Source organism: Terrapene carolina, unplaced genomic scaffold, assembly GCF_002925995.2.
Source record: "Terrapene carolina triunguis isolate 2854851 unplaced genomic scaffold, T_m_triunguis-2.0 Scaffold30, whole genome shotgun sequence".
Classification (NCBI taxonomy): Eukaryota; Metazoa; Chordata; order Testudines; family Emydidae; genus Terrapene; species Terrapene triunguis.
The window spans coordinates 6,729,519-6,742,584 of record NW_020664381.1 but is presented as its reverse complement, the minus strand read 5'-3'; the positions used below and the strand labels follow the sequence as shown (position 1 = coordinate 6,742,584).

The following is a 13,066-nucleotide window of genomic DNA, read 5'->3' as shown; positions in this document are numbered from 1 at the left end:
AAAAATGTGCCGCCCCAAGCACCAGCTTGTTTGGCTGGTGCCTAGAGCCGGCCCTGACTAGGAAATACTTTCAGCCTTTCAAAAGACTCATGGTGAGAAGCCAACAGACTGGCTAATGAAAGGGACACTTCACCAGAACCACAATGAAGATTAAATACAGAGAGTAGCAAAGTATTGGTCATCCTGTTAGCTTAGGGCTTGTCTACACTGGCACTTTACAACACTGCAACTTTCTCGCTTAGGAGGGGTCTGAAAAAACATCCCCCCCCCCCCGAGCACTGCAAGTTTCAGCATTATAAAGTGCCAGTGTAGACGGTGCACCAGCGCTGGGAGCCACTCCCCCCGTGGAGGTGGGTTTTTTTAGAGTGCTGGGAGAGCTCTCTTCCCAGCGCTCTTCCACGACTACACAAACCACGTTAAAGCTCTGCTGTGGCAGCGCTTTAATATTGCTAGTGAAGATATGCCCTTATGCAACAAGTGAAGTAGAAGACCATCTATTAGTCATTTACCTTTGGTAGTGATGAGGAGATAAGAATAACTGGGATAGCATTGTTAAAAAGTTTGAAGAGAATTTATTTTCAAAAGGAACGTAACACATGGATGGTCATGCTTTTACCAAAGTTGCTAAGACCTGGAGAAAGTGTGGAAGCATTTATAGAAGCCTATATGAAAAAGAATTGTCACTTTGGTATCAGTAAGGAAGATTACATAGAAAGTTGTTTAACAGTTGGGGTTTAAAACAAAGCACTTCCAGAAAAATTGCAATCAATGTCTGAGCTAAGAAGCAGGGGGACAGATCCAGCTAGGGCACTCCCAACTTGGACAATTCTTCAGGTGATAGTTCTGCTCCACCTCCTGGTGGAACTCCCCAGCCAGGCACCAGCTCTTCCTGCTCCCATTTCAGATTCTACTACCTCCTGCAGCCTCATTTCATCAGCCACTGGATGATGGGAGGGGAGAGAACTAAACTCCCTAATCCTAAAGGGAGAAAGTAGAAGGGGAAGGGCCCCTGTGCCCTTCAGTGAAGGAAGGGAAGTTGTGCTGCCAGGTATTCCTCCTTACATGAACCCTATTATGAAATATTTGAAAATAGGTGCAAAAAAGGTATGTCCCCCTCCCCCTCAAAAACCAAACCATTTTTGGTCAAACTAGGGATGTCAATTAATCGCAGTTAACTCAAGCAATTAAAGCAAAACAGATTAACTAGATTTTTAAAAGTAATCGCAATTAATCAGTTTGAATCACGATTAAACAGAATGCCAATTTAAATTTATTATAAATATTTGTGGATTTTTTCTACATTTTCAAATATATTGATTTCAATTACAACACAGAATACAAAGTGTACAGTGCTCACTTGATATTATTTTTGAATATTTATACTGCAAAAATGATAAAAGAAATAGTATTTTTCAACTCACCTCATACAAGTACTGTAATGCAATCTCTTTATCATGAAAGTGCAACTTACAAATGTAGAATTTTTTTTTCCACATAACTGTACTCAAAAAACCAAAACAATGTAAAAAAATTTAGAGCCTACAAGTCCACTCAACCCCGCTTCAGCCAATGGCTAAGACAAACAAGTTTGTTTATATTTATGGGAGATAATGCTACCTGCTTCTTATTTACAATATCACCTGACAGTGAGAACAAGCATTTGCATGGCACTTTTGTAGCTGGCGTTGCAAGGTATTTACATGACAGATATGCCAAACATTCATATGCCCCTTCATGCTTCAACTTGTAGATTTTTTAAAAATCTTTTATCAGTGCAAATATTTGTAATAAAAATATAAAGTGAACACTATATACCTTGTATTCTGTGTTGTAATTGAAATCAATATTTTTGAAAATATAGAAAAACATCCAAAAATATTTATAATAAATTTAAATTGGTATTCTATTACTGTTTAACAGTGCCATTAAAACTGTGATTAATCGTAACTATTTTTTTACTTTAGGGATTAATTGCAATTTTTAAAAATGGTTTGACAGCTCTAGTTCAAACTTCAAACCAGAAAAACAGGAAATACAAAATTTCACCCTCAGGCAGAGGTGAAAGAAAACCGGTACGCCCCAGTACGGCGTACCGGCTTCCCCAGGCGGCAATTTAAATGGCCTGGGGCTCCCAGCAGCGGATGGACCCCCAGACCCTTTAAATTGCCGCCAGAGCCCTGCTGCTGGAGCCCTAGGGTAGCGGCAGCGGGGCACCGGGGGTTATTTAAAGGGCCGGGGCTCCTGCTGCCTCTACTGCCCTGGGCCCTTTAAATAGCCGCCGGAGCCCCGCTGCCGCTACCCCAGGGCTCCAGCGGCTATTTAAAGGGCCCAGGGCAGTAGAGGCAGGAGAACCCCGGGCCCTTTAAATAGCCCCCAGAGCCCTGCTGCCGGAGCCCTGGGGTAGCAGCGGCAGCCGGGGGCTCCAGCAGTGGATTAAAGGGCCCGGGGCGGTAGCGGCGGCTGAGCCCTGGGCCCTTTAAACTGCTGCCAGAGCCCTCGGCTGCTGCTGCTACCCCGGCGGGGGAGGGCACTTACAGGGCGGGCTGGGGCTGGCTCTGACCCACCCATCCCAACCCCTTCCACCTGAGGCCCCGCCCCTTCCAGGGGCCAGAGCCGGCCCCAACCCAGCCCCGCACTGGTAAGTCCCTATTTCTACTTTCACCCCTGCCCTCAGGCATTTGCGAGACACATGGAAAATTTTAGCTCAATATGTGAAAGTTTCAGAAAGTTATGAGTGACTGAAATCTGAGAGGTTCTGATAGAAGCTGTTATGGAACTTTAGCTGCAGCAATTTCTGTGGTCATGCAACTGCAGAATACATGAAACCTTAACTATTGGATCATACCATATATACAATATAAAAACAAATAATAATACTTAACTCTTATGTAGAACTTTTCATCTGTAGATCTCAAATGCTTCACAAAGGAGTGCACTATGAAAATCTCCATTTTACAGATGGGGAAACTGAGGCATGGGGATGGTATGACTTGCCCTAGCTCACCTAGCAAACCCATGTCAGAGCCAGGACTTGAACTGAAGTCTTCTGAGTCCCCCTCCAGTGCCCTATTCAGTAGGCCACACTGCCTAGTAAAAGCCCCTTTGTTAGCATGTTGAAACAAATGAGGGGGGGAGGGATAGCTCAGTGGTTTGAGCACTGGCCTGCTCAACCCAAGGTTGTGAGCTCAATCCTTGAGGGGGCCATTTAGGGTAGGGTAGGGTAGGGCTGGGCTGGGCTGGAGGGAGGGAAAGTACTTGGTCCTGCTGTGAAGGCAGGGGACTGGACTCCATGACCTTTCAAGGTCCCTTCCAGTTCTATGAGATAGGTATATCTCCATATATAAAAAAAAAAAAAAAAAAAAGCTTAAGACAGGCTTACATCCAGCCCTGTGAGCTTAAATAGAAGAGGAAAGAATGGTGCAAGGAACTTTTCCCTCCACTTTGGACCTTTGTGCTGGTCCCATACACAAAGCAAACAATGGGAGAGTAGAACAGTAAAAAATTGATGAAAATAGTAGAGCATAAGTTGTTAATCCCATTAAGCAATGGCTTGTGATTACAAATAGCAATAATCAAATGATACCATCACAGTATACAGATCATTGCCTAAAAGGGGACTTAATGAAAGCTTTTATACAGGCTTTAATATTTTCCTTGTCTGCAGACACAGCCATCATAAATGTTTGATTAATGAACTCATTAAGCCCTGACATGACTAGGAAAGACATACTTACCCCATGACCCATCATAATTAAAACGTGAATGCCATTTGTTCAAGATAGTAGCTGGAATCATTTATTTAAGTAGCAGAACAACATAAAAAACAGCTTTTGACTTAGCCTGATGAATTAGCTCACCCTCATGGACAAAACTGAAAGATTAGGCTTGTTACATCAATCACAGTGATTCACGGGTAGAAGGCAATTTGCAGTACCACCTGGTATTCTATCTATATTTACATGGATATTAAAATTATAGCTGCTTGGAAACTTTCCATGAACTATTTTCTATGGACAAAAAAAAAATGAAAATGTTAGCAATTTCCCCCCCTTTCCTAACCAGCTCTAAGTCACGGTGATAGCAAAATGGGGAAACCCATTCAGTCCTTAAGAGGACAGTGAGAAAGTATAATGAAGTTCTGTACGCACACCAAGCAGAGCTTGCAGTAGTAGAGCACTGATCAGCACTGCAGAGAAAGTTACAGAGATTTCTACTCATAGGCTGCAAAATTCCATAGCTACACTACGTGTCTCACACCGTTAGCAAGTCAGGCAGGTGGGCCATTCTTGATTCTCTTACCACTGCATCAGGTTCCTGCCAGGGCCGGCTCTGGCTTTTTGGCCGCCCCAAGCAAAAAAAAAACAAACAAAAAAAACCGGGGCGGCCAGAACGGCACAGGAAAAAAAAAAAAACCCCCCCGCGGCCCGGCTGGCGCGCGGGTGCAGGGGGACTGGCTTGGGGGGGAGGCGGAGGGAGCGGGCGGGAGAGAGAGAGAAGGAGGCGGCCAGGGCAACAGCAGGGGCGCTGCCACGCGACCCTCCCGCTGCGCTGCCGCCTGCCGCGAGGGCTCCGCTCCGGTCGGCGGGGCGGGAAGGAAGATTACTGCCCTGCAGGGCGCTCTGGTTCTCCGCGCCGCCGCCCCCTACAGGGCGGCCGGAGCGGAACAAAAAAAAAAGACCCTAGAATTGGGCAGAATGCCGCCTCCAACAATCTGCCGCCCCAAGCACCAGCTTGCTCAGCTGGTGCCTGGAGCCGGCCCTGGTTCCTGCAATGTGACATAGGAAAAGAGTCTTACTCTCCAAAAGAAGCAGCACTTACTATACAGAAAAATCCTTCATGTCAGGATGGAGTGGTTCAGTCAAAGCTGGATTGCTTGATCCATAGACAGACAGACATATTTTTTAAAAAAACCCATGGTTAATAAGAAGTGTACAGGCACTGTGGATGAATTCAGTCCTTTGCAGAGGGCCTGCAGAGGACTATATACCACTTTGACCCTCAAAATAGGGCTTAGGTGACGCATGGGCCTTGCGTAGACCTGCACAGAGGTGAATATGGGATATACTATTTTACAAGGCGACTTGAGGAGCATGATGTGTTGTCAGGTCTCTTAATTTTATTTTATTACAGGTCCTGATATTTGGTGCTTTTCTTAAAGTCTCAGCTCCAGGAACCATAATTTTGTGACAATCACAACTTGTACTTTACCCCTGACAATTTTAATCCTCTATTTACTAAACCTCAGTGTCATAATTAAGGATTTCCTTAATAGCCAAAATATCTGATTGACTGATTAAATGAATGATGGAGGTTTTATTTTACTGTGTTGAATGTACTTATTTGTTAACCTGTTTCTAACTTGTGAAAGTGACTTTGTAAACACTATTAGGCTGTGCAGATATACCCAAAACATGTTAGAATAAGATAATTGTACAGATTAGTACACTGTACAGTATGTTACCTGTGATATTACTGTATGTATGATGGGATTTTCTTCTTTGGGGGCAGCTTAGAAAACATTGCATTAGCATTTTAGTGAGGGTAATAACATGTAATTGTTCTGTGCTTTGGTTGCTCTGGAAGCTGTCTGTGTGTGTGGAAGTTGGGTTGGGGTGGGGATGGGGAGGAAAAGACTCAGGCAGTGTGTTGACCTTAATTAGAATAATTAAACCAGCTTTTGATTCTGGCTGTTAGGCTGTCCTAGCACTGTGGCAAGCTAAAAGGTGGATTCCTGCATACAAAAGTTCCTGCTACCAGATTCAGGACAAGCTGCCCTGGAATCAGTATTGCACATAGATTGAAATTTGAAGGCAGGGGCCCATTTTAACAACTTTATCATCAGAGGGTTGGAGTCTGGACTGTACAGAGCCTTGGCAGGCACTGGTACCGTGAATTAAGCTGATTGAAAATGAAATGAGGAAAAAGTGAGGCACATGAGCTGGTGTGCCATACTAATATCTTTAGTAGGGCACTATACCAAAATTTTATTTCCCCTCCACTGCCACTCAGCTCCCCTATGCAGCTAGGAACTGGGTCTTCATTTGCGTCTCACTCTTCTGTGAAGACTGGGGTACAATGTCTAGTGGTAGCATTCTGTATTGTTACACTGGGGCCCCAGATGTTTGCGGTTCTGAGGGTATGCCTTCACTGGGGCTGGGGGTGTAATTACCAACTCAGGCAGTCATAACCAAGCTAACTCTGATCAAGCTAGCATGCTAAAAATTAAAAGGGGAGCCATGGAGGCACTAAGGGCAGTAGGGGCTAGTCACCTGAATACATACTTAGGGTCTCAGACGTGCTCATGCTTGAGGTGGCTAGCCCCTCTGGCTGCTTGCGCTGCCATGGCTACACTTCTAGTTTTAGGATATTTGCTCAATCAAAGCTAGCACACGTACGTCTTCCTGAGCTGGAAATTACACCTCCAGCATAGACATATCCCTGAGTCTCACGCCAGGGGTGATAGGAACAGGAAATGCTGAAGACAACAAATTCAGGCCATTGAGAGAGAGCTAATGATATCTGATTTGGTGGCATTTCTCACACTCTTTGCACTGGTATGTATGACTATGTAAGGTGCAAGGCAGTGGAGAATCAGGCATGCCTGGCATCTCTGATTCACTAAAATGTGAACATTTTTGTTGCACTTTGGATGTAAAGATATTTGTACTAATTTGTTCCCGTGTCTAAAGATTGGTATATATTAGAAGGTGTATTGGGCAAGTTTATCTAGAGAAAGAATTTAAAATTCATATTTACAATCTGAAGATTATGATTTTATCATTATTAGAAATTAGATGGTTGGATGGTATCTTCTGTTGAGTTTTCTGCTTATAACATAGAAATGCACTGGTAACAGGGTTCACTCACCACTGCAGCACCTCCTGTTGGTTGTCCTGGGGATTAGCTCTGCTCACCAATGCACCCTCTTCTGGTGATGTCTTGCCACAGTCATGTCTGCTCCAGGACCCACATCACTCCAAGGATCATGGCGTCCTCTTCAGGACACAACCCTCTGGCTATGCTGCACTCTGTGTTCCCTCCCTTCCAGGGAATGTACCACAGTCCCTCAGTCCAGCCACTGCCTCAGTTCATTTCTTTGGGCCACTTCCCCATGACACCCCACATGCTTCATCCTAACCTCAGGGCTTCAGCCTGCCAGTCTTAGCAGCTATCCAGGAGCTCTCTCTAGCTTCCCCAATCCTTGCTGGCACTCCTTCCTCCTACTAGGAGCCTGAACTTCCCACCTCACGCTCCAGGCAGCTACTGAGGCTGCTCTGCCCTGCAGCCCTTCTTATATGGGCCTGCCCAGCCCTCATTGGCTCCTCCTCAAGCCCCTCTCCTATTGGCTGCTTTCTGCGCAGCATCCCTAGGGATCCATTAACCCCTTACAAGCCAGTCTGGGGCAGATGCTCCATCACAGCACCTTTAAACTAAAGGGAAAAAAGATTCAAAATCAAGGTTTCTGCTTGATCATCTCCATCCTAACCTTATAATAAGTCACGAGTTGCTATGGCATTTTGGAGATCTCTGGTATCTATCATAGGTTTTTCTAAGGTCCCTAGGAACCTATTGTGAGTGTACAGCATAATATTTCCCACTACATGTAGGAAAATGGAGTCTTCACAAGGTTTTCCATTAAACTTTACTGCCATCCCCAAATAGAACCTTGAAGCACAAAAAATGAAGTTCAGGTTTCAAAGGATATTAAGTTCTGCATCAGATTCATAGACTGTTAAAATGACAGGAAAGAACTTAGACAGCCTAGGGTCATCTGCCTCAGGTCCTGTGCTCCACCTCTTGCAGTAGCTGTAGGTCAGTAGCTTCTTGTGCTGCTGATGGCTTTCAAGATTTGCTGTCTCCTGCCTCCAACTTTGCTGTTGTTAGAGGCTGTCCCTGCAGAGTTGGAGGCAAGCTATTGGCATCCATAATTGTATCAGAGGTGGCTAATGCAGAGCCCCTGAAGGCCCATGACAGCTGGTCTTCTTCCCATTCCATGAAGTTGGGGCCCCCTGCAGCTACAAGTCTTTCAGGCCTTTAAATATGGTGCTGTCTACATGACAGTCCTCCCCAGTAATAGGAAGAGACAATGGTTTGGGTATGACTACATGAGAGACTGCCTCTCTCCTTGCAGTAGTTGAGATCAGCTGGGACATCTGAGTGAGTAGTTCCCTGGTATAAGTAGGAGACAGCTGTTGGCAGAGTATTCTCAGTTTGGGGCCCTTAGCTCTAGAACTCACTTCCCTGACTTGGGCTTACATAGCCAGAGTTTGTGGACCTTCAGGACATGTTGCATTACAGGGCCATCATTTTAGAAAAAATTAGGAGAGACGGGGAAAGTTTGGTCAGCATTCTCACTTCATGGCTGCTCTTGGGGGATTAGAGGGCTGATCCCATCCTGGGGGTGTGGAGTGGAACGAGGAGGTGGCGGGCTGGTCCTATGTCAGATATTGGGAGGAAGATGGGCTGAGGTGTGTGTGTGTGTGTGTGTGTGTCACCGATGGCTGGCGCAGGACAGAGATTGGGGCCTGGCCCTCTCCAAGCTGAGCTCAAGCCCAGGGCGCCACCGCTGTTTCCTGTCCAGCCAGTGTGGAGAGGGAGTGGTGCTGACAACACAGTGATAAGGAGCTCTGGGCCAGCCTGCCCCACAGTGGCCCCCAGAGACCTGAGGGAGACACCTCATCACTGGCTAGCAAGGAGCTATGAAAAGTGAGGGGGAGGGACAAAACCAAGGTGTGGGGGCATAAGGGAAATGCCCCCTCTGCCCCATAGCAAATGACACCCCTATTGCACAGCCTGTATGCCCAGGCTTCTGGGTCAGGAGGGGTGAATTGATGTGCTGCCAACGTTTTAACAAGGAACTCCCACAAAACTTTTTAGCTTGGGAGCTTTTTAACTTGTTATAAAACTTGTGTCCCAGAGGGAAATGGAGAGACATTGGGAAACAATTTAATTTACTTTTGATTTTAAATCAAAATGCTGTTTTTGTAACCACAGGAGGCAGCACCACTGGACAAACACAGTAAACTACATTCACTAGAAAATTCATAGTTGGTTCCTGAAAATAGATAGACTAATATCATGCTGCTAGTATACCTTGGTGTTCATCTTGCATAATATGGAAAGGGACAAAACCTGCAAACTGTTGGACTTCAGTGGGATCCAAAGAGCCCAACAGCATACAGGACTGGGCCCTAAAATTATTGAAAAAAATATTTACATTATTTTCAAGACATTTAGAGCTTGTTGTATAATTCTTTGGCAATGTTTTGTCCTTCATTTTAGCCATTTCCCCATTATTTTAAGCACATCTCTCACTGGTGGTTACCAGCAACTTGATAGATGTATAGGAGAAAAAGGAAAGAGGTCAGCTATTCGTTATTGTATTCATAATCTATTGCAAAATGGACAAATGGGAAAATCAGTATTATTCCCCTAAATCAAGCTGATGCCCCCAGAACATAAAACTTTCTCAATCATTAAAACATTGCCCTTATAAAAAAGCCATCCTGGTGCTTCTATAGCAGTTCCAAAAGCTGCCGATTCCTAAGCAAACAGATAACTATGTTGTTGGTAGACTATTTGTCATTCCAGTTTAATAACAAATTGATGGACTCATTGTCTACTTCGCTTCTGCATTTGTCATGGTAACGTGTCTGTCTTCATCTGGATCCCTGACTCCACCTTATGGAAAGTTACACAGAAGAGCAGGATGGAAGCTGCTCTTCTGAGTCCCTGAAATTTACTGTTACCAAGGTGATGGGAGAAAAAACAAACTGACAGCCTGGCTGTCTATATTCCCTCAGCTTCAGTAGCAAAAGTTAGAGGGACCCAAGCTTCTAACTTTTATGTCAAGGGAAATTGGTACAGGATCATGAAAAGAAGTTCATTCCATTGTGATTGTTGATCACTTAACGATCTGTAAAGTTCTCTGAATGCAACAGGAAGCCTGACAAGGGGATTTCTTTTGCTATTAAAGCCCTAGCGAATACAGAGTGAATGTCCGATTGTTTGGGAAGAATGGGTATATGTATTGCTTTTCAGGAGAGATGCCCCTTGTTTCCTCAAGGTGCAACAATTTACTATCATTTGAGATTATTTTTAATTATTTTTTTATTCTGTATAAATCAAATTCCCTTGTCATAAATATACAACTGCTTTTGATGAGTTTAAATGCCTTTGTACCTTACTTTTCAGCACTATCTGTTAAACTCTAAAATTCCATTTTCATTTTTGTTTCATTTTGAAATGCCACCACTGATCATTACCTAGTAGCAGGGACAGGTGTGGTGTCCCACCATCCCAAAATAAAATAAAAATTAACTGACTTGTTCACCATTCTCACACCTCCCTCTGCACTATCTGTTTTTTTTATAAATAAATAGGGTAAACGTGTGTCCCTAAAGAGAGGCATATCCCTGTTTTCAGGGCCAGTTCCATCAGTTTTTTAATAGAAAACAGTGTTTTGTCCCATAGGCGCTGACTCTGTGGGTGCTCCACCCACTGGCGGCCCTGCCAAATAGCTCCTGCCCCTCCCTCCCAGCGCCTCCCGCCTGCCACGGATCAGCTGTTCAGTGGCATGCAGGAGGTGCTAGGGAGAGGGGGCGGAGTGAGGGCAGGGCGGCCAGGGGAGGGGATGGAACAAGGTGGGAAGAGGCAGAGCAGGGGTGGGGTCTTTGGGGAAGGGGTGGAGTGGGGGCAGGGCCTGGGGGACAGAGAGGGGTCAAGCACCCTGGGGGAAATGAGGAAGCTGGCGCCTGTGTTTTGTCCTTACTTTGGTAAGTCGTGGCAGACTGCTCACTTGAAGGAGCTGACAGCCAGCTGAGCTGGTGAAATTAAAAGCAGCCTGGGTAGGCAGATAGGCATCCCCAGGTCTGTTATACAATAGCACCCTTCTTCAGCCAGAACATGAAAACAAGAGCTTAGAGTGATGTATAACTTTGTATTACAATATTTATATCCTATTTAACTAATGCTTCCAAACAAAATTCTCCATGATATTATGGTGGTGTTTATCAGCTTGATAATCATAGCCTTTATTAATGTTGATGTATCCTAGCAATGGAGCATAATAAAGTCAAGAAGTTAGGTGTGCCAGTAACTCCTATCTTGTTTTTGTAAAACCCTCATGTGACAGGTATGGAGTCCATTGTATTAAAAATGCAAAGTTTATGTATTATTGTGAGATTGTACGTAACTTCTCTAGGGAGGAAACATGGCCAGTGTAAACCTTGGAAAGTGTTATAAGCTTCAAAGAACTATACTGAACAATGGGCCAGACAAGAATGACAGAGTTAAGAGGGAATCTCTAGCGGGAGGTAAATACAAATTTATCCTGTTCTAGTTATGCCAAAGCTGTATAAAGTAGTGGTTCTCAACCAGGGGTACGTGTAACCCTGGGGGTATGGAGAGGTCTTCCAAGGGGTACATCAGCTCATTTAGATATTTGCCTAGTTTTACAACAGGCTACATAAAAAGCACTAGCAAAGTCTGTACAAACTAAAATTTCATACAGACAATGACTTGTTTATACTGCTCTATACACTACACACTGAAAAGTAAGTACAATATTTATATTCCAATTGATTTATTTTGTAAGTATATGTTAAAATGAGAAAGTAAGCAGTTGTTCAATAATAGTGAGCTGTGACCCTTTTGTATTTTTATGTCCGATTTTTGTAAGCAAGTAGTTTTTAAGTGAAGTGAAACTTGAGGACACACAAGACAAATAAGACTCCTGAAAGGGGTACAGTAGTCTGGAAAGGTTGAGAGCCACTGGTATAAGGAAAGACAGAGGGCATATCTACACTACAAACTTTTGCCAACACAAGTTACATTGGCATAAAGCCACCACAGTTAGTATATTGCTTGTGCGCGTACATACTTGGCTTCTTGCATCGGCGCTGCTCATACCCACCAGGAGCGCTTGTGTTGATTCACAGTGCAGTGCACCATGAGTAGGTGCAACTCGCCACCATCCAGTACACTATCTTTGGGAAGTTTTTGCAATGCATGGTGAGGCAGAAACAAATCACACAGAGGTCACTGGGAGCAAATGGTCAACTTCCCAGCATGCAACTTTCTCCCTCCCATACTGTCATCTGCATCCCACAATTTTCATGCCTTTTGAAAAAAATCCCATGAACCTGCATGACCCTCCTCACTGTCCACCGTCTCTGACAGAAGCATGGAGCCGGCACTACTCTGACAATTGTCATGAGCATTGCAAGCACAGGATGCAGGCGAGATTTATTTGAATTAGCCTCCTAACTGCTGTTGGCACTACATCTCAATTAATGATGTAATATATTTTGCTACATCTTTTCGTTCTGTTTCCAGGAGTCATAACTGGTATAAACATGTTAAGAATACATATAATTATTTAGAGATATTTATGTTAACATGGAATCTTTCTTTTAAAGTAATGCTATGATTTGAATTTTGTTCTCTAGTTTATAAAAAACATTAGTTATACACTGAAAAAAACCATTTTAGAACATCCATTTCTAAGGAGACATTACAAGTGCTTGGAGGAGTATATAAAGAAACATTGTATAAAACTATTTCATTATAAATGTGTCAAGTATCAGGGGGTAGCCGTGTTAGTCTGTCTCCACAAAAACAACAAGGAGTCCAGTGACACCTTAAGAAGTGAGGTTTTTTACCCACAAAAGCTTATGCCCAAATAAATCCGTTAGTCTTTAAGGTGCCACCGGACTCCTTGTTGTTTTCATTATAAATGATTACAGTGAGTTGTACCTGCTTTCACCAGATCTGAATTTTGTCCATATTCTTTAAACAGCAGACAGCTGACTGACTTTGCCATTATAAAAATAGTTTAGCTAAAAGCATATATTATTGTTTTTCATTGTAGGCTGGTAGTGACGGGGAAAGCATTGGAAATTGCCCATTTTCTCAGCGTCTCTTTATGATTCTGTGGCTGAAAGGTGTTATATTTAATGTAACAACTGTAGACTTGAAAAGGTAAGATTACAATATATATTTTCATTTTCAGAAGAACATTAGCAAAAATTATTTTAAAGACTGTATTGCTTGTGGTAGCTTTGAA

General features: G+C 43.7%; 1 protein-coding gene across 1 annotated transcript in view; it reads left to right on the top strand.

The window, feature by feature from the left end:
* The window catches only part of LOC112104639 (chloride intracellular channel protein 6), a 47,008-nt gene that overhangs the window by 22,899 nt on the left and 11,043 nt on the right, over positions 1 to 13,066 (top strand). The window contains exon 3 of the mRNA XM_026650900.1: positions 12,872 to 12,981. Within this exon, the coding sequence (XP_026506685.1) occupies positions 12,872 to 12,981 (110 nt within the window). The remainder of the gene's footprint in view (positions 1 to 12,871; positions 12,982 to 13,066) is intronic.